At 38.5% G+C, this 19,082-nt stretch overlaps 1 protein-coding gene across 1 annotated transcript; it reads left to right on the plus strand.

The window, feature by feature from the left end:
• Positions 1-14,468: 14,468 nt before the first annotated feature.
• Positions 14,469-18,267, plus strand: LOC134857112 (uncharacterized). Its single transcript, XM_063873479.1, has 3 exons — positions 14,469-14,666; positions 15,035-15,131; positions 17,413-18,267. Exons 1-3 carry the CDS (start codon positions 14,581-14,583, stop codon positions 17,542-17,544), a joined length of 315 nt encoding a protein of 104 aa, XP_063729549.1. The 5' UTR covers positions 14,469-14,580; the 3' UTR covers positions 17,545-18,267.
• Positions 18,268-19,082: the final 815 nt, after the last annotated feature.

Genomic DNA, 19,082 nt, shown 5'->3' on the forward strand with positions numbered 1-19,082 from the left:
ACTATATTTCTTCAAGTTTTGTGTCTCTTCATAGTCGGTCCTCATCGGCAATGCGTAACCAAGCTTCTTTCCACGCTGGATTGAAACCGTGGTGTCCAGTGTGTTCAACAACACACTGACACACAGTCCGTTTCGCGTTACCGAGAAGCTCCGGCCTAAAATCACCGAACTCTGACTATTTGGATTCGGTACTAAGCAAACCTGTTTACTATCACTTAACGAATTTAAATTTCTCATTCTAAAAATCGCTACTACAGCTTGTCCTGGTTGTAATTTTACTTTTCTGTCCAAAAAAACTGGTACCTTATTTTCATCTGTTATTATCCTATTAATTGGTCTCTTAACATACTTTCGGTCCGGGTTCCTAATCCGTATTAGACCGTTGTTCAAGTCAATCATCACATCAAAATTCCTGACAAAATCTCTGCCCAAGATGAATTGGTCGGCGTCGTCCAGATTCTCTACCACCAGGAAGCTCATCCAAAGGTTCCGTCCTCCCATGTGAAGGACCGTCACCGGTGTTCTTCCGGCTACGTAGATAGCTCCTCGATTTGCAGCGGCTAGTCGGAGATTCGTAGGAATCAGATCTTCCCGCGTGAAGCCCATTCTCTCCCAGGTTTTTATCGGCATCACACTCACCACCGCGCCTGTGTCCAGAAGCCCTGTGACTCCGATTTTTGTTCCGTTGGTGTCAAGCAGGTGTGCTGTCACATCTGCTTCATATCCAATATGTACCGCGTCTTGTTCCATCATGGCGTCATGGCCTATCCTGCGGACTTTGAGTTCCTCTTCACCCAAATAGATCTGCCCCATTTGGTCATCATCTGTTGTTATGTAAGTCCTGGTGTAGATGCTGATTCCATCCACGTTCAGCATTATTTGATACGGCCCATAGACCTCCAAGTAGCGTCCATGAAGTTTCTTCATGCGAGGGCCACCCGTCGTTAGTAGTGCTCGCACAGCTCTCGACTCAGTGCGTGGCTCCACCTGCCTCAGATAATCTGCATATGTGTCCAAATGCATTAAAGTGAACTCTGATGGTTCACTCAAATTTCTTATTACCTGGTGTCCAGCCACTGAGATTATCGACTGTATCTTCTTTCCCTGCGGCGCCATGCCGAACCTCTTACCGGAGATCACTTTAAGTTTCATATCTAAACTGCTTGGTGTTTTCGTCTCTTCGAACTCCGTTGCCTCGAAGGTATTCAGTTGCTCCTGAAGCTTTTCATTTTCCAGTTCAAGTTTCACTTTTTGTTCGATCTCTTTCGTCACCAATTCCTGCTGTACTCTATTTAAAGCATCCTTTGCGGCTGCCTTATAATCGATCTTGAAGTCATCGGCCGCAGTTGCTGGTTCCGGTTCACGTGCTTCTTCTGTTACTGCTTGCATTTTCTTTGCCGCCAGCTCTTGAGGTTTGTCCTTCCTGCGTGCCTCTGCTTCGCCCAAAAGTCGAGCCTTGCTTGCTTTCACTCCTGACAAAGCTTCTTCATGCCTTGGATGCTTGATGTCTGCCACTGCATCCCAGAATTGCGGACAATCTGATTTAAAATGACCTTCCAAGTTACAAAAGAAACACCTCGGGCCAAATTTCGCAATTACTCCTCTCATGAAATCCTCATGGTCCAACTCTGACGCATCTTCGTCCTCGAGGCTAAAGCCTATTGCTTTCATGCCTTGTTTGTAAGCTGGACATGCTGACACATGATGGTCTGTTGAACTACAATTAGCACAAGAGCGTCTCTTGTCCATATCGTCCCTCGGTTTGTACCAATTGTTCCCTTGGTTCGCTGGTCCGTTGTTAAAATTGCCATAATTGTTCTTGTAATATCCAGATCTCGAAGGAGGTTTCAACAAAAGATACTCTTTTGATTTGAGCCTCAACTCCTCCGGTGTTGGCGCATTAGTTGATAGTGGTGTGTAATGCGTTGCTAGCATCGTACGAAGTTCATCATTTTTCACACCATCGATGAATTTTGAGGCTACGGCCAGGTTCATCCTTCGGTTTGACTCGTCCGGTTGGCTGCGTCTTCTCAGCATTTCCAAATCATCGAGAAACTTGTCTATTGTTTCATCTTCTCGTTGCCTCCGTTTCTCGAAGCGCATCATCGCCTGGTGCCCCTGCACCCCTGATCCGAAACGGTTTAACAAGATTTCGAAGATTTTCTCAGCAGTGTCACGTTGATACTGTTTCTTAGCCATGACACAGTTCAGGGCTGTCCCTTCTAAGTTGCTGGTGAGCGCGCTGCATTCCTGTCTCTCCGACAAGTCCTCTTCCTCGAAATGCAGCTTCATTACCTCTATCCAGGTATCAATACAGCCATCAGATTCGTCCTTGTAGCATCTTGGCTTCTTAAAGACTTTTCTGGACTTTTCACTGCGTTCATTGGTTCTAGATAACCGCGTCAGGAATGTCTCCAAAGACCTGTTCAGGGGTTCAAATGCTGTGGCCATTGCCGTAGCATCCCTTGAGTGTCCCGCCTGAGTGTCCTCACACCTTGTCGAAGGCTCTGTGTGCGGTGCATCCCTGCAATCCGAATCACCATGAGCGTTTCCCGCTTGGCCCATGTGACTCCTCCTCGGGCTTGTATGCCCCATGTTGCCAGAATCGCTTCTCCCGGTCGCATGTGTGCTTTGCGTTGGTCGTTCGTTCGAGGTTTGTCTGTTCCCCGTTGAACTTGCTCTACTGTTCGGGCCCCATGCTGTATTACCCCTTGTGGCATAGCCTGATGAACTGCCCCTGCCTCTAGTGGATCCATTTGTCTTCCTCCTTTGATGTTCATTGAAGTTCACCCTCGGTTCCCTGCTGGGACCTCCCGAGTTCGGCTCTCCTTCTTTTGGTCCACTCTTGCTGCTTAGTAGCCCGTCCAACCTATCCATGATAGCCTGCGTTCGCCTCTCCATCATCGCGTCTATCTTTGTGTCAAGAGACCCAAGAGACTGCTCTTGCTGAATTCTTAACTTCTCCATGTCGGCTCTTAAGCGTAACTCCCTCTGTTCCGCCTCTCTTGTCATTCGCGACAAGTTCCTCGTCATATGTTCGTCCGTTCTTTCTTTCAAGCGTTTTTCGCTTCTGCCAACTTCTTGTCTGTTGCGGTTTATTTCTTCCCGCAGACTTTCTCTTTCAATGTGAACTGCTCTTTCCAGTTCACTCATCCTTATCGACATCTGTTCATTTTGTTCTCCTAAACTGCCCACTATGTTGTTTAAGGCTTCCTCTAGTGCTGTCCCGTTATCCATGAGCGGCGTCACTAGTGGTGGTGTAACTCTGTCGGTCCCAGGTAGCTTCGTGCTGGTAGAGATCCGGGCCTTGACTCTCTGTCTTGACGTTTTATCATTATTTATTTCAGGATCCGCTAACGCGTTGCCAAGCCCTCTGGTTCTACTCTCTTCAGGTTGTGGCTCCGAACTTGTCCTAATCGTGAAGTCCTTCGACTGGCCCGGCGTGTTTGCCTCTTTGCTTATCGTTGTCACTACACCAAATTTATCCATGGTTCCAGTCTCTCTTCCGACGTATGCCTCGTTCTCCTGGATCGAACTGTTGAGGCTGACCTGAGATCCAAAGTCCCCTTGCTCCTCTTCATCCTCTTCCTCCTGGGATTCACCGTCATTTCCTGCTCCTCCTCCCATGCTGAATGGAAAGATGTTTCCGAAGGTGTTCTTCATTCTTTCTGAGAATGATGATGACGTTGTTTGTTTCCCCGTTCCGCCTGCCATCATAGTGTTGTCTGTCGGAGATCTTCTAGTTGCCGTTACTTCAGTTGAGATGTCGGACAGTTCCGACATCTCCTCTCGATCCAATGTCCCGGTGGAAGTGGCAAAATCATGGCCTTGTTCTACCGGGGTAGATTCACTCGCCAGCCTTCTGCCTCTCCCTTCCAGTTCATTTACTTCCTGGTTGTCATTCATGGTATGGTCCGTATTGACCTCCACTTCTAACAGTTCTCTTCGCTCTTCTGAGGTCTTTTGACTTCTCGTTTCAACCATTCTGCCTGAAACCGTCCCCTCTTTATCGGACCGGGTTCGCTTGATCCAATCCACAAAAGGATCGGTCATCGTTTTTCTTTGCTTTTCAGGTATGAATTTCCTAGAGCTATTACCTCGTTTTGGTATCCTTGACTTGTCTAAACTCTTTCTTTATTTGTCACTTTCCTATGCCTACTCTTGACTCAATTGCAAGAGACCTTATAGTTTTATTAACAATAATAATGACACAACACAATAAATTTCACCAGATTCTATTAAATAGTGACCACGAATCCCTGTATGTTGTCAGAGTACAGTTTGTATAAAATTTATTCACACTAGCCGATTATCGGTACAAAGATCTGGAAACTAGCACAATATGATGTTATCAGTCAATTTAAAAGATAGTGTAGTCACTACCCAATCAAGCACAGTTTAGGTTGATTTAAAATCAAAAACAAAAAATATATATTGACACAATATGAATGTATATATAAAAAAACGTATGCGTCTTGTACTCTTAGTCGGTCGCAGTACAATAGTCGAACCTGTCTTTTTAAAGAAAAAGCTTTCCCTGCTTGGTGCTGCACCAAACAGACAAAACTTTGAAGGCAGTAATTTTCTCAAGTGGGCGTCTATTGCACCCACCGAGTACTGTGTTACCTATCTGCCTTCGGACTGCCCGAGCTAGACCTACTAAAATCCTCAGGGCAGTCACTTTTCCCAAAAACGTATTATGTTTCAATCCACACCAATGAGTCACGCTCTTTTTAATTTAGACTTAGTGTCGCGAATATCCGAGTTCGGACCTGTTTTGTATTAGTCTGGTTCTTTTTGAGAGGCAAGTTACCAGTGCAGTCACTGATACCTAGCCTGTGTATTAATAACCTAATACCTCTCGCTTTTTAGTCTTTCTTTCGTTTACCTAAGTCCTTAATAAAATAATACCCCTCCGGATTGGCACAAATAGGACCCTTCCGGACTGTCAGAATATGGACCCCTCCGGGTTTGGACCCCTCCAAGTTAGTTAATAGTAGACCCCTCCGGATTTGGACCCCTCCGAGTTAGTTAATAGTAGACCCCTCCGGATTTGGACCCCTCCGGTTTTGTGGAAAGTAGACCCCTCCGGATTCGGAGCCCTTAGCTCTGTCAAAGTAGCTTTCCGTAGTTTTCTTAATTTCAGCTTATACCCCTCCGGATACGTTCTGCGTTGCTTTTATGCTGTTTGAATTAACTGGGAAGGGTATAGGTTCCTTTCCTAGACCCCTCCGGGTTGAAGTTAAGGCACTTATTTGACAATTCACACCAACGGTGAAGGGTCTTATCACTTGCCTAATTTCGACTGTATTATGGTTGTCTTGTGCCTTCAGCCCTCCCTCTTTGTCTAGAACTGTCCTAAGTTACTTAGTTCAATCGCTATCAGATTTTGGTAGAGGTATAAGGGTTTTTCAGAAAAATTTATAAAACGTGAAGGGTGTACCCCTCCGGATTTGTGTAATTTGCTAAAAACAATCTCAAAAAATTTTCTCGCTCGCTTTTCCGAAAAATTTCTAATCCTATTAGTAAGCTCAGCTAATTTCTGATCTATTGGTACCAAGATCAACTCGATATGATCAGTAGTTCCAAAGTTATTAACCAAAACGTCTTTTTTCCGAACTCAAAAAATTTTCTCTCTTATAGGTTCCGCCTAACTTTTTCCGCAAATCTGGTCCTTTCGACCTAAAAATTATTGATCCGAGCTCACAAGGCCTATACTCTTCTAGTTCAATGCAAAAGACCCGATCTAAAACGCTATTGTAGAAAAAATTTGCGAAAAACTATGCTACCTGGACCCCTCCGGATTGATGAATCCACCAAATCAAACACGTTATGTTCGATTTCTCTGCAACCCGGAAGGCTTTCGGGTAGCGGATTTTAAGACTTGTAGATTCACTAGTGGACGTTGTCCGAACAACTATTTTTACTGTCCTACCTCAAAAATTTCAAAAAATTTTCTAAATTTTTAGTGTTTCTTACTATCAAAAATTGGGAAAATTTGGTTTTTGGTACCAAACTAGTTCCAACCACTTCCGAACTAAAGTTAACCGGTTCTACTTATTACAGTAGTGCAGTTACGATGTAACACACTAACTTAGCGCTTTTTTCCGTTTCAAAAAATATCGATATCTCAAAAATCGCGACTTGTGGGGGGATCAAAATATCGCTATTTTGACCCTAAAAACCGGTCTGTTTTCGTTGTTTTTCACTGAAAAACGATATATGACTATTAATATAGGCTATATGAATAATAATATTAGTAATACTATACCCCTCCGGGTTTGTTTATTATCCGAATTAAGGTGCTTAACTCGGATATTCGCAGTTCGGTGAAGGGTCACTACAGTGCAGCACTGTCGAGCCCCCCACAGATAACTATCTTACTTTTTGTACCAAAAGGGATACAAAACTTGTTAACGATACCCAACAGTCGATTGTTGTTGTCGTTGAGCCCCTTCTTGTTGCTCCTTGAACTGCTTGCCGGATCGGTCTTCACCCAAGACCCTTCCGAATTGAGCGCAAATCAGCTGACCCTTCCGGATTGAGCGCAATTTATCATTAACGTGCTTAAATGCTCAAATAACCCTACAGTACAAGCCTCACAAACGGGCCTCAAAATTGATCGTAACGATCCTGACTGATATAAATGCCTGTAACAACAATATATCTATCAACAACAAACGGGGGGGTTGAATCACATCTTGTCTGGGGGGATGATTTCTACTGATTTTCTACTTTTTTACTGTTTTTGGTTTTTTCGGTAATTTTTTATGTTTTTTGTTTTTCTTGGGTACTATACTACTTTTTGTTTGGTTTTACTTATATCTTTAAATGTTTTTGGTCACAAACCACTCAGGGGACGAGGGGTTCGCGATTCCCCCCACCCTTCCTGGTTCATGAATTTTCGGTCTTAACTAGGTTAAAAAACTATTCACGGCAATCCGGAAGGCTTCCGCGTTCCGAACTACCCTTCCGCCCCGGCAGTTTAGGCCTATTAAGGGCGTTAATGTGAGCATCCGCTCGGCGCGGAGTGCTCGTTAACGGTTCTGCCGGTCATGATGTTAAAAAGAATAACACCCAGGAGCGCCATAAAAACATCTATGTAACATTCGCCCGGATGATACATATCGACGGAAGACAAAACTAAGTCTTAAGACGACTGGCTAGCGTCTAAACAGAGCTTTGCATGTTTTTCACCGTCTCTACCAAGCCAGTACTTTTCGGTGGTCTTTCTTACATCAGGCTGACAAAAACGTTACTGTTCTCCGGCTTCGACCAGAACGCTCAAATTAACTGAATTACATGCAGAATTAGTGAGCTCATGGCTGGGTCTCTGTATCCCCAGACCACGAGGTCACTCCTAAAAACAGGGCTACTACTTATTATATTACTATTGTTTTTGTTCAGTAGATAAAAATCATCATCTCCATCGAAGATGGATCAACCCTTTCCCCCAACTCCTAGCACCTCATCCTTGTCAAAACTAATCAAAATATCAGTTAAATTCAAGTCAGGACATGACAGGATGCTAAAAGTTTATGTGAGTTAATAAAAGTTTCCGTCCCGAGACCCTTCCGGATTCTTGAATCCGCCGAATCAAGCTCCTTACTCTTGATTTCTTGCTAATCCGGAAGGCTGGTTCTCACCCTTCACCGTTCTTGGCAAGGGCCTTGCAACTATTGTAGCAGCACAATAGTTGCAACTCGGAACGCTCTCTGCTATTCTGTATTTTGTTGTCGTTCTCTAATCTCGATTTTCGTACTGTTCGCAATCGCAGATAAAAGTTGTTCTGTTTTTTACTCGCTTTTTTGTTAAAATGGCCGTTTCAGCATTTCTCAGAAATGTGACGTCATCATTCGAATTTTTGAAAATTTAAAATACTAGAATATTCTAGCCCTCACCGTTTGGCTAAACGTTCCAATAACGTCGCTAATCCTTCGAAATCATCAACTCGGAAGGCTTACTGCTCAAAATTCGAATCCTGCATAAATTGCATTTTGGCCATTCTGGTCGAATGTCACAGAAACGTAACCCGTATCGATTTTAATTGAAAAGGACTTAAACACTTTCATCTTCTTTTATCATTATCACTTCCATATCTAGAAAATTCCAAGGATTTTGACTGGAAAACATGATGAAGGGACTCATGACTGTAACCTCGGTTACTATGATACTTTTGACCTTCTGATTACCTCAACTTTATGATCTTTCTTCAGTAGTTATTGGCGTTTTCATAAAATTTAGGCCTCCAAATGATGTTTAGGAAAGTTGAAATATAAAACACGGTTGAAGGCAATTTTCTTGTTTATAATTTATGCATTTCAAAAACCGGCTGATATTATTAACGGATGCCAATCCCAAGTGATTCATTGTCATAAATAACGTTTATTATGAAGTAAAATAGCCTTTGATTTTGACAAGCAACGTTTTACAGATAAAAAAGTTGTAATTTGAGGTGCTTGTAAAGTTTAAATTTCGGCCTGAATTCCCTTCGGCTTGAAGTCCCGTCGGCTTGTTGTCCTAGACCCGTTGCGAATGGGGCCTGTGTGCTAGTCAATATTAATGATAAAACTACCTTCGAAGAAACGATTCTATCCGTAGTGCCAAGGGAAAAAAGCGCAGACTAGTAAAGGCACCTGAAAGACCCGTAACCTCATATTAGTGCACTTTTTTTGAGTTTCTTTCAACTCCGGTTTTTTTCTGAGGAGTGTTAGTTTTCTTAGTAAGGTTGGCTTGATTCCTAATCATCTGTAACTCTCTTTACTCTTATTCACGTTATTCTTTAATTTTCTCTAGTTTATGAAATTCCAATGGTTTTTTGAAGGTGAAATGAGTTACCAGTTACTTTTGTAATTTTAGAGCATGGATGATAGTAGCTCTTTAGATAGAAATTTTAATTTGGCTGTGAGCTGCATTAAAAATTTGCCCCCAAATGGGTCGTTCAAGCCATCATATGAACTAATGTTGAAATTCTACGCATTGTATAAGCAGGCCACCGTCGGACCATGTAACGAACCGAAGCCATATGCGTGGGACATAAAAGGAAAGTATAAGTGGGAGGCATGGAACAAAATAAAGGACTGCTCGTCCAGTGAAGCGAAATTGAAATACGTGGAACAACTGAAAGAACTTTTTGAGGAAATGCCATTAAATGATGAAACTCAAAGTATAGAACATATCATCGAGCCCTTTTTCAAATCAGCTATGGGAAGGGACCTAAAACAAATTGAAGAAACAGCTCCAGAATCACCAGAGAAACCTGATATGCAAACAGAAGAAAGTATCAAGCACTCAAGTGGCTGCGAAACAGACGAAGACGATTTCTGCGATACGCAAACAGATGTTAAGTTTGAGATCTTGAACAAGCCAGATCAGATCCCTATTGCATCAAGTGGGGATACTCAGTCGTTGTCTACTGTTAATCAAATAAATCCCCTAGAAATTCTTGGTCGCTTAGAAACAAGAATAAATAAGCTGCACCAAGAATTAATTACAATCAAGTCTTTTTTACAACAGTTGAAAGTAGAGAAAAAACCTGGTGCTACATCAAATATCTTGCTTAAAATTATCAATAAGATTTACAATGAGCCTAAACTGCTAATGCTTTTCATTTTGATATGGCCTTTTGTCAGTCAGCTTTTAATTAAAGCATTTAACAAGCTGCGATCAATATCATGATTATATTTTACTTGTCATAATCTTTGTAACATAAATCTTTTAATCGAGAATTCAGTATCCATAATTGTTCTCTGTGGTCAACATAATGAATGGAAAGAAAAGGATATACCACCCGCTAGTTGTGTCCTGATTGTAGAAAAGTATTACAAAATGTTCCTAAACTCCGACTGTTTGTTGGGGATTGGTATTCGCTAGGTCTTTTTTTGAAATTCATTTTTACACTCGCGAGAGCAAGTTTCTTGTAATCGCGAACAAGACTCTTTTTTATAGTCAATAACTTTCTCGTCTTACTTGTGCTTTTCCTTCTTGCTTAATTATTGACCCTTAAGAACTGCCTGTTTTGTTCCCACTTGGCATAGATATAACACCGTTGCCTTTGTACCCTTAGGTCAGTATTTTGACTCCCGCTAGACCTTGTTTTTATCCGTATGTATGCAATTCAATTTTTTTACCCTAGCATTGAACAAGGGTATTGTAATCGAGTACTAGACTTTGTTTTCCCGGAAATAATTTTAAGCACATGACTCATCTCCTGGATCCTGGAGGCATTCATCCACTAGGCTTTTCTGTTGCAACAGAGATATTTTGAGCATTTTCTTCTAAATTTTCTGCTCTGACATTTTTGGATTTTTGTACCGCCTCTTACATTTTCCGATGGTAAATTTTTACATTCTATTGTATTATTATTTTTTGGTTTCTAGCGTAGATCTAGTTTTTTTTACTTTTTGTTTTTTCGATAAGTTTTTCTATTTTTTTGTTTTGAAGTTTTTTCATCGCAAGTGGTTCGAAGCTCAGCTGTGTTGAAATATTTGTCGGGTTCTCTTGTCTGCTCAAATTTTTTCGGCTTAGTTGCTACATCACGGCTATTGCTTGTGCTGTGAGCAACTTTCATTGTTGTTGCAAGTGGGAGTATTGTTAATTGTAGTTTCTGTTGGGTCTTGAAACTTTTAAAATTGTTTTTCTCCTAAATTAGTTTTTTTTCGGCTCAACTCGTGTCTGCTGAAAAATTGTCTGATTTGTTTCATCTTGCTTATTTTTTTCCGTTGCTACTTTAATATTCTAATATCTCGCCTGTTTGCCTAGAATGAACTTATATCGAGACATTCGAACATTAAAATTTTGGTAAATCTATTTCCAGCATTTTTCAATGTTTTTGGACTTATCGTGTTCACTTATCGCTCCGCTTCGTCTCACTTCTGATACAACACCAACATTAAAAACATAAATGAAGTTGTTGAAATTAGGTTTTATACTAAATTAGCAAGTTTAAAAACGTTTGAAGAGGAAACAAAGCTGTAGCCCCAAAAAAATTCAGCTACAATGAACAACACTTGTTACTAACAAAAAAAATAGCACAAGCAAAATCCGTAATGTGGAAACTAGGCCAAAAATCATGAGCAAACGAAATAGTCCGTCAACTCATTCAAACGATAGCATTCATACAGGAAAAACAAGGTTCGCCTCGGTGTATAGATTGATTTTCTTATATGGCTTTCAGCTTAGCTTTTTTTTTGCTCAATGAGCTTGAATTGTTTTTTTTTCATTTCGTTTGGTTGGTAAAGCTATGTGTGATCAAATTCTCAAGGAATAATATTTCTACGCAATTAAAAACTTTTTTTATTTTAATGCGTTAAGCTAGATTTTCAGGGTTTTTTCCTCTTTTTTTGACATTTAAGTCAATTAAATTTAGTGACTTCTCGCTTCTGTAAGCGCTGACTATCCATTTTTTAAAAACGTTTCTATGCCGGAGAATTTTTCTCTGAGATAACTTGTGGATTATACCGTTACCACCTCGAGGAAAAACCAAATTTTACTGTAACTTTTTTTTCAAATATATTTAGGTCTGTGGCTCCAGAAACAATTGGATGACCGACAGTAAACCGAAAAAAAATATGAAGCGTAGAATTTTTTGATGGAAATTTGGATATCATCGCTTACAAAGCGAGAAGCCACTACCTTTTTGTTTTTCTTCGAGTTGGCGTTTTCGTAATACATAGAATTAGCAGAGATTTTTTCAAAATGCCATGATTCATAAAGTATAAAAATGTAGAACTAGATCGAAATCTGTTTGATAGATTATTAGTAATGATAAAAAATTGGATGCTGAAATAGCAGCATTTCTCACCACTGAATTATCAGACCATTGAAAGTGGAGAGGAATTTTATCTTCAGATCTGTTTAAATTTTTTGCCTGCTGTTTCCCCACAAAATCAGGTAGCACAAATAATCATCATAATGGGTCGAATAAGATGTCATATTCATGAGCTTTCACTCGTGACCAATTTTCAAAGCTTCGTTTAGCGCGTTTAGTAAGGAAATGTTTTAAACATTGAAAAAAACAATTGAAGAAAAATTGTTTTATAGGATTTATGGGCTTTTTAAAAAAAAATTTTGTCTCTTTTTGTCATCTTTCAGTCGCAAAAAGCAAGGGCGGAGTGGAGCAAATAAATTTTTTTATTTCCTGTTTTTCTCCAATAATTTTTGTCACCGGCTTCGATTTTGACAAGCAAGTACTTAAAATTCAAGAGTGTGTTAGGGAATGAGACGCTGTTGCCTACTCTTGAAGTACTTCAAAAGTTTTGAGAACTACTAAGTGTGTCGCACTTTTTGTTTGGAGTCAATTTATAACGATTGAGCACTGGTTGCTCCAGAAGTTTCAGTTTTTTTCCTGGCAATAAAAAGCGGTTCTTTTCGCAATAATATTTGAGCTTTTCTGGGTTTTTTATTTTTTTTTTTAAAATGTAGTTGATTACATTTAAGAGCGTAGTGTATTAGAATGAACCTTCTTTTTACCAATTCAACTCGCAACTAAAAGTGTACATTTAAAGTGTTCACTTATTTGGTGGCACTTCTGCTATAATCACGATCTGTAGCATTGGAAAGCTGTTTCTATCTGTTCTCTGATTTTTTTGTGGCTAGTGTTTGTTGCTAGTTATTTAATCTCTTAATCGCTAGGTCGCAGATGTTATCTGAGACGTAGCCGAATTTTAACTAATTTGAGACTAATTTCTACTTTTTTATTACATTTTATAGAGCTGCTTTTTTGCCGTGTTCTGGCTAGTGTTCGCTAAGCGCAGCTTCGCCTCTGTGTTATGATTAGTTTACTAAGTTCGTCTTTCCTCTCATCGCGCTACTTAGAAATTTGAGAAAAAAATGTTTATAATTGTTAATTTATCTGGCCTGAAGGGGGCTATTCTCATGCGCGAATGGGCGAAAAAACTCGTGATCGAAGGACCGAAAACAAAATTAGCCGAAAGTCAGTTTTTAAAAAGAAGCAATTGCCATTCAATTAAAATGAATCAAATGAAGCAATATTTTGTTCTTTCATAACGAAACCCTTGAAATATAAAATTTGTTCCAATTCGGCGGCGGTCAGTGTAAATTTCAAAATTTTGCTTATTTCTTCCGTTTTTATATTCGGCCAATATCAATATTCAGTCCCTGGAAATGTTTACTTTCTTTCCAAATTTTAGACTACTGAAATCTGATTGGCTGATTTTTATTTTCGGTCCTTCGCGTATGAGCGATTCCACTTGGTCATAACTGTCTGTGCGTCCTACACATCAACTGGCTACGCGTGTTTAGTTTTCTAATTGGTTTGGTAAATTTGATTACGGTGTCACAAGTGTTGTTGGTTGAATGGGGTGCCGGACATCAAGCCGACGGGACTTCAAGCCGAATCGTAAAATTAGGGACTTCAAGCCGAATAGTTCCTTATAAACTCGTGAAATATGATTAATTTGAAAACTATTTTGAAAAATTTCTGAATTTTATGATCTTTCTTCACAAGTAATTGGCGTTTTCATAAAATTTAAGCTTCCGAATGATGTTTCGGAAATTTGAAAAAGTAAAACATGGTTGAAGGCATTTTTCATGTTTATATTTTATGCATTTCAAAAACCGGCTGATGTTATTTACGGATGCCTATCACAAGTGGTGCATTGTCATGAATAACGTTTATTATGGACTAAACTTGCCCAAGTTTTTGAAAAACAACGTTTTACAGATGATAAAATAGTGTTTTGAGGTGCTTGTAAAGTTTTAATTTCTGCTTGAAGTCCCGTCGGCTTATTGTCCTAGACCCGGTTGAATGTTCGTCAAAAAACCGCTCTTGTGGCTTAGAGAAATATGATGCTATTTCACTTTCTACAGTATTCTAGTTGCAGTTGCGACGTGCTAACTGCGCTGCTGAAGTTATTGAAGTAGATGCTCTTGGTTCTCTCTATTTCCGTTGATTTGGTGCCGATTTGGTTTCCAATATCAATTCTTTTTCTCTATCAGAAATAGAAATACACTGTTTTTGCCCCCAAAATATCGCATCCTTTTTTTTTTACTTTAAAAGCATACTTAACAAAAACGTCGATTTTGAACTAAATATACACTGAGATTTTGCACCAAATTGTGTTACGACTGAAAAATGCTATCCCATTATTCGGATTTGATTTTTTAGAGCGTTTTTCATTAGCCAAATGAGATCTTCCGTGCCCTTTTTTAAGCATCAGCATAATGCTTGCCTTGTTCTATTAAAAATAGCATTACTAGAAACTAGAATTTTTAATGATTGTAGAAATCCGATGAAAATAGTAGAGCTTTATCATTATTTTGGATTAATCTGAATTGCACTTCAGTGCTATATTTTTGATTTTTGTTTTAATAGTTAGTGCGACGGTCATAAAATCAAGAATCGTATTCATCAACCACAAACTATTTGAACAATCTCAACGACGATCAAACAGTTGAGCTGTTTGACCATAATTTAGTTAATAACTAACTGATTTAGTTTAATTTTCAGATTGGTTTGTTGTTCGCCGCTTAACTATTTAATTAGTGAATAGTGCTCTCTCGCCGTCTAATTCTTCGCTTTCGTATTCTTCTGTATAACACCAGCATAGTAAGTATAAAATGCCGAAAGAAGTCACTGATCTAGCCGAGTTCAAGGAACTGATCAACGGTGACAAGGTCATAGCTGTAGACTTCACTGCCGTTTGGTAAGTCAGCTTAAAAGATACGCGACCGCATAACAAAAAAAAGAAGTTGAGAAAATTGTAAGTTGTTCATGCCGTTGCTCATTTAAACAACCTCTTCAATTTCAAAGCTTCTCTTCGACACTATAACGCAACACGAACACTTCGCTATTTCGAAAGTTTTCTGGCCTATTTTCTGTTCGCAAAACGTGGTTGTGGTTGTTCCGACCACAACCCATTTCAAACGATGTCGGTTATAAATGTAATATTGAAGTTTTTTCATGCGAGTTTTTATTCGAGTTGCAATTTTTCGAACTCAAATTTTTCTTGCTTTTCTCACTGATTTTATGTTGGTTTCTTTATCCTTGAAAACTAATATCTAAATTTTTTAGGTGTGGACCGTGCAAGCGAATTGGACCAAAGTTTGAGGAATTTTCCAAGGAGTACCCCAATGCGACATTCATCAAAGTTGATGTTGACGCCGCGGAGGTATGTTATTGGTGCTACATAACAATTCACTCTGCGATATGTATCTTACGTAGACTCTTTTTCTAAGACTAAACAAGGACAGCCGGTTCCGGCCCGACTCAGCAGAAGTGTTCAAAAATGAAAAAAAAAAGGTTTTAATTTTCTCAATTTTTATCATTTTTTTGTTTAAATTTATTCTGATTTCTTTCTCAGAAAGGTCTACTGAAATAGTTGAGAAAATGCTAAAATGAAGTAGTATTGCTAAAATAACGTTAAAATTGTAATTTAGTCTGAAAACGAAATGATTAAGACACGTTTTGGGCAGGGGGTATGGTCGGAACAATAAGTTCATTTTTAGCCGAATTAGAGAGATGAATATCTCCACCTCCAATCTTGAGTAATACTATTCGGTGACAAGTTCAGTGTGTCTCCTTTTCAGTGACAAAAAAGCAATCGACTTCTATTTTCGAAAGCAAATTTTCATTTTCATTGTTATCAGCGCAATAAAAAATTTATCTATTGATCCAGTTTTCTCAAAGTGAGATAATTTCATCAAAAAATCGTCAATCATTCGACTTTCGAAGAGTTTCAATGGTATATACTCTTTTCTGTAAAACTGTAAATTTGAAGTTTTTAAAAAAAAAACAAGTCAGCTTTTTTTGTTTCCCTGCGTTCATTACTCTTTTCCGACTTTCAGTTGGCTATGTTTAGTAATGTCGTTTGCAGAGTTTTAGCTCTTATGCGCACAAAGTAAAGTTATGAGAGTAGCTTTGATCAAAAGATGGTAGGATTGGGGCTTTGTGATATTTAGTCTCTTTTTTATTGGCTATGCTGCCGTTTGATGTTTCAATTCAAGCTATAATATATGACAGGTTTTTACAAAAGATTTAAGCTACCAGGGAGCTATTTTCAAATAGTTTTCATAAAATGTGTTTTTGTTTACATGAAATCACGTAACGTTTGCACGACTCACAAATACTTCTTCAGCCATTTTTTTAAAACCCGAACCTTTGTAGCAAAATCAAACAAAAATTGTTTTACATTTTTTTTTCTCAATCGCGAGATTTTTGGAAGTGAATTTCCATTTGCTTGTCAGAGTTTTTCCGAAGCTGCTTCAATTTTTTGCAATACTTCATGTTCTGAGTTTTGCTTTGTTTCACCAATGATTCCTTTGCCTGGTTCAAGTTTTCCAAATGTGCTTTCATGAATAATTCATGTCTTCGAGATTCGGTGGATTGCGTAGGGTTTTCGCAATTTTTTACAGCAAAGCTTTAACGCCTAAACAAGACTGGCATGGTTTTTTTTCAATTTAGCATGGAGTATGCCTTTTTCTATTTTCATGAAGTTTTTTGATGCTTTTAAGTCTCAACAACTTTAGACAGTGATCTTGTCTTTAGTTTTGTTTATTACACTAGCTATCAGCTTAGTGCATTATTACGAACCCTCTTTTTTTCTAACCTAAGTCGCAAATTAAAGTTTTCATTAAAAGTATTCACTGTAGTGAACGTTTGACTGTAGCATTGGAAAGCGCAATAGCATTTGTTCTCTTCTTTATGTGAGACTCATAATCTCTAGGTCGAAGGTTCGTAGACGTAGCCGATTGTCTTTTCATTAATTCGAAGCTTGTTTCCCTTTTTTATCTTGAACTTTGTAGATCTGCTTTTTGTCATGTTCTCGGAAGTGTTTGCGATGCACAGCTTCGCCTCTGTTTTTGTGTTTGCATCGCAATTGTTGCGATGCTTCGCTTCGCCTCTTTAAATTTGACTAAAATTTCCCGTATTAAGTTTTTTTAAATCTCTCGATTTTTGGAAAATTCCTTATTTTCCATTTAAGTTATTCCATGATTAAGATTCGATGAACGTAGTTCAGACTCTTACATAGGTCGCGATGATTTTTTTTCAGGAAAAGTTATTGTTTTGGCTCAAATTTACTTTTTCGCGGTGTAAATTCAGTTCATTTTCTTTTTTAACAAAGGCAAACTCAATTACCGAACAGTATAAGTGTAAATGACACGAAAAACTTGATCAACTTTTAGTTACGAAAGTTGAATTTAATTACCGAATTTCCCAGCGAAATAGATAATTTACCTATTGTTCCAGTTTTCTCAAATTGGGTTAGTTTTATCAAAAAGTGCTACTCATAAATTCACAAAACTTCAAGGGCACCTATTATTTTTTTGAAATTCGAAAGGCGAGATTTTTTCTACAAACATGTCAGTATTTTTTTCTGTTTATTTGCGTTCACTGACTCATTTCCAACTCTCTGTTGGCTGTGTTTAAAGTTTTTCATTTTTCTGTTATAGGAAATAGCTGCTGCTTATAAAATCCAGGCAATGCCCACTTTCAAATTCTTCAAGGGCGGCGAGATGATTGGCGAAATGGTAGGTGCCGACGAAAGCAAGTTGAAGGCGCTGTGTGAGAGCCACTGCAAGTAGTTTCGCTGATGCCTTGACGGAAAACACAGACCTCAACACATCCCTGATATTATGTTATAACCTAGAGGACTTCTCATTTATAATCATAATTTCCTTATAACGTCAACGTCGGTGCTCAATTGGGCCGAAGTACAACAGTGCCGAAAATGAAAATGGGTTCAATTTTTCATGAAGCACTTTTTTGGTATCTTTTGCTTGTTTTAGGATAAGGTATCAAATTAAAAGGGTAAGTTTGGCTTTTTATATTCAGCCATTTTCAGTTGAATAATTTTTTAGTTATTCGGGATGTGTAAAAAGTGTTGAAATTTTTTTTCTTCACTGTTGAAAAACAATTTAATTTTGGCACTGCTGTATTTTTGGCACTGTTGGACTGGCGCGTACGTAACTTAGTAACTGGCAGCAGTTTTGGTTGAGTACACTGTTTGTTGTTTAATGATATATTATGTATTTAATCATTAACCAATCAATCGTTGTCCTTTGTTGTGGTTTCAACCTCAATATGTTTGAGGTTGGTGCTTTCAGTTTGAAGTTGTGAGTCACGGGCTTGACTAAGTTTCGATGCATAAGTATGCAATTATAATTACGTGAGTGACCTTGTGATAACTAAGTTCAGATAAAGATGAATTACAGCATGCAAAATTTTGAGGTTGAAAACGTATTCTGTGGATAGGGAACTGTTTATGGTTATGGACCCGGCTTATGTATTATAATATTTTGATATTGTTTTTTTTGAACGAAACGAATGTAAGGCAGAACAGGCCACTTATATTCTGTCAAACGTTCAATTTGAATTTATGAGGGGCTTCGAAGCTCTTGAAAACTAGTTGACTTCAAAGACGTATTTTTTCCAACAATAGTTATCTTCAATTTGTAGATGGTTTTTACCCTTGAGACTTCAAAGACGTATTTTTTCCAACAATAGTTATCTTCAATTTGTAGATGGTTTTTACCCTTGCGATAACCAAGAGTATTCCAATCGGCTACTAGACTTGTTTACCCAAAAATAACTCATCGCACACAATGGTCAAATTTGTAGGAGTGGTAAATTACAGGCGTGCTCAGTTTCTTGAAAATTCAAATAAAACTAACTTCATTTAGGTGTAAGTAGGTGTAGTTCGTTTGCAGTGTTAGTTTTTTTCAAAAAATATTTCAGGAATTTTTTTTCTGGATTCGTGGTTTTCGGCTTAGTTTCCGTAGGTTCATTTCCCGTTTTTTAAAAACGATTTTTTTTGGTACTGTTTTTTTTCGGCTTTTTTTGTTAAGCATGGATTTTATTTTGATTTTAAATTTATGTTGAAAGTTTGTAAATTGTCATTTTACCAAGTCTGATTTTTAATAGTTTGGTTTTTTATAAATTTTTTAATTGATTGAACGGTTACGGTTTGTTTTATCGCATAATGAAATTATATTGCGCGGTTTCGAGGGCATAAATTCCTAATCGATAAAATCCGATATAATTACACTTGCGGGAGCACGTGTCTTGAAATCGAGAAAAAGACTTTTTCCAGTAAACAACTTTTCTCTTACGTTTTAACTTT

This window comes from Symsagittifera roscoffensis, chromosome 1, assembly GCF_963678635.1.
Source record: "Symsagittifera roscoffensis chromosome 1, txSymRosc1.1, whole genome shotgun sequence".
NCBI lineage: Eukaryota > Metazoa > Xenacoelomorpha > Acoela > Convolutidae > Symsagittifera > Symsagittifera roscoffensis.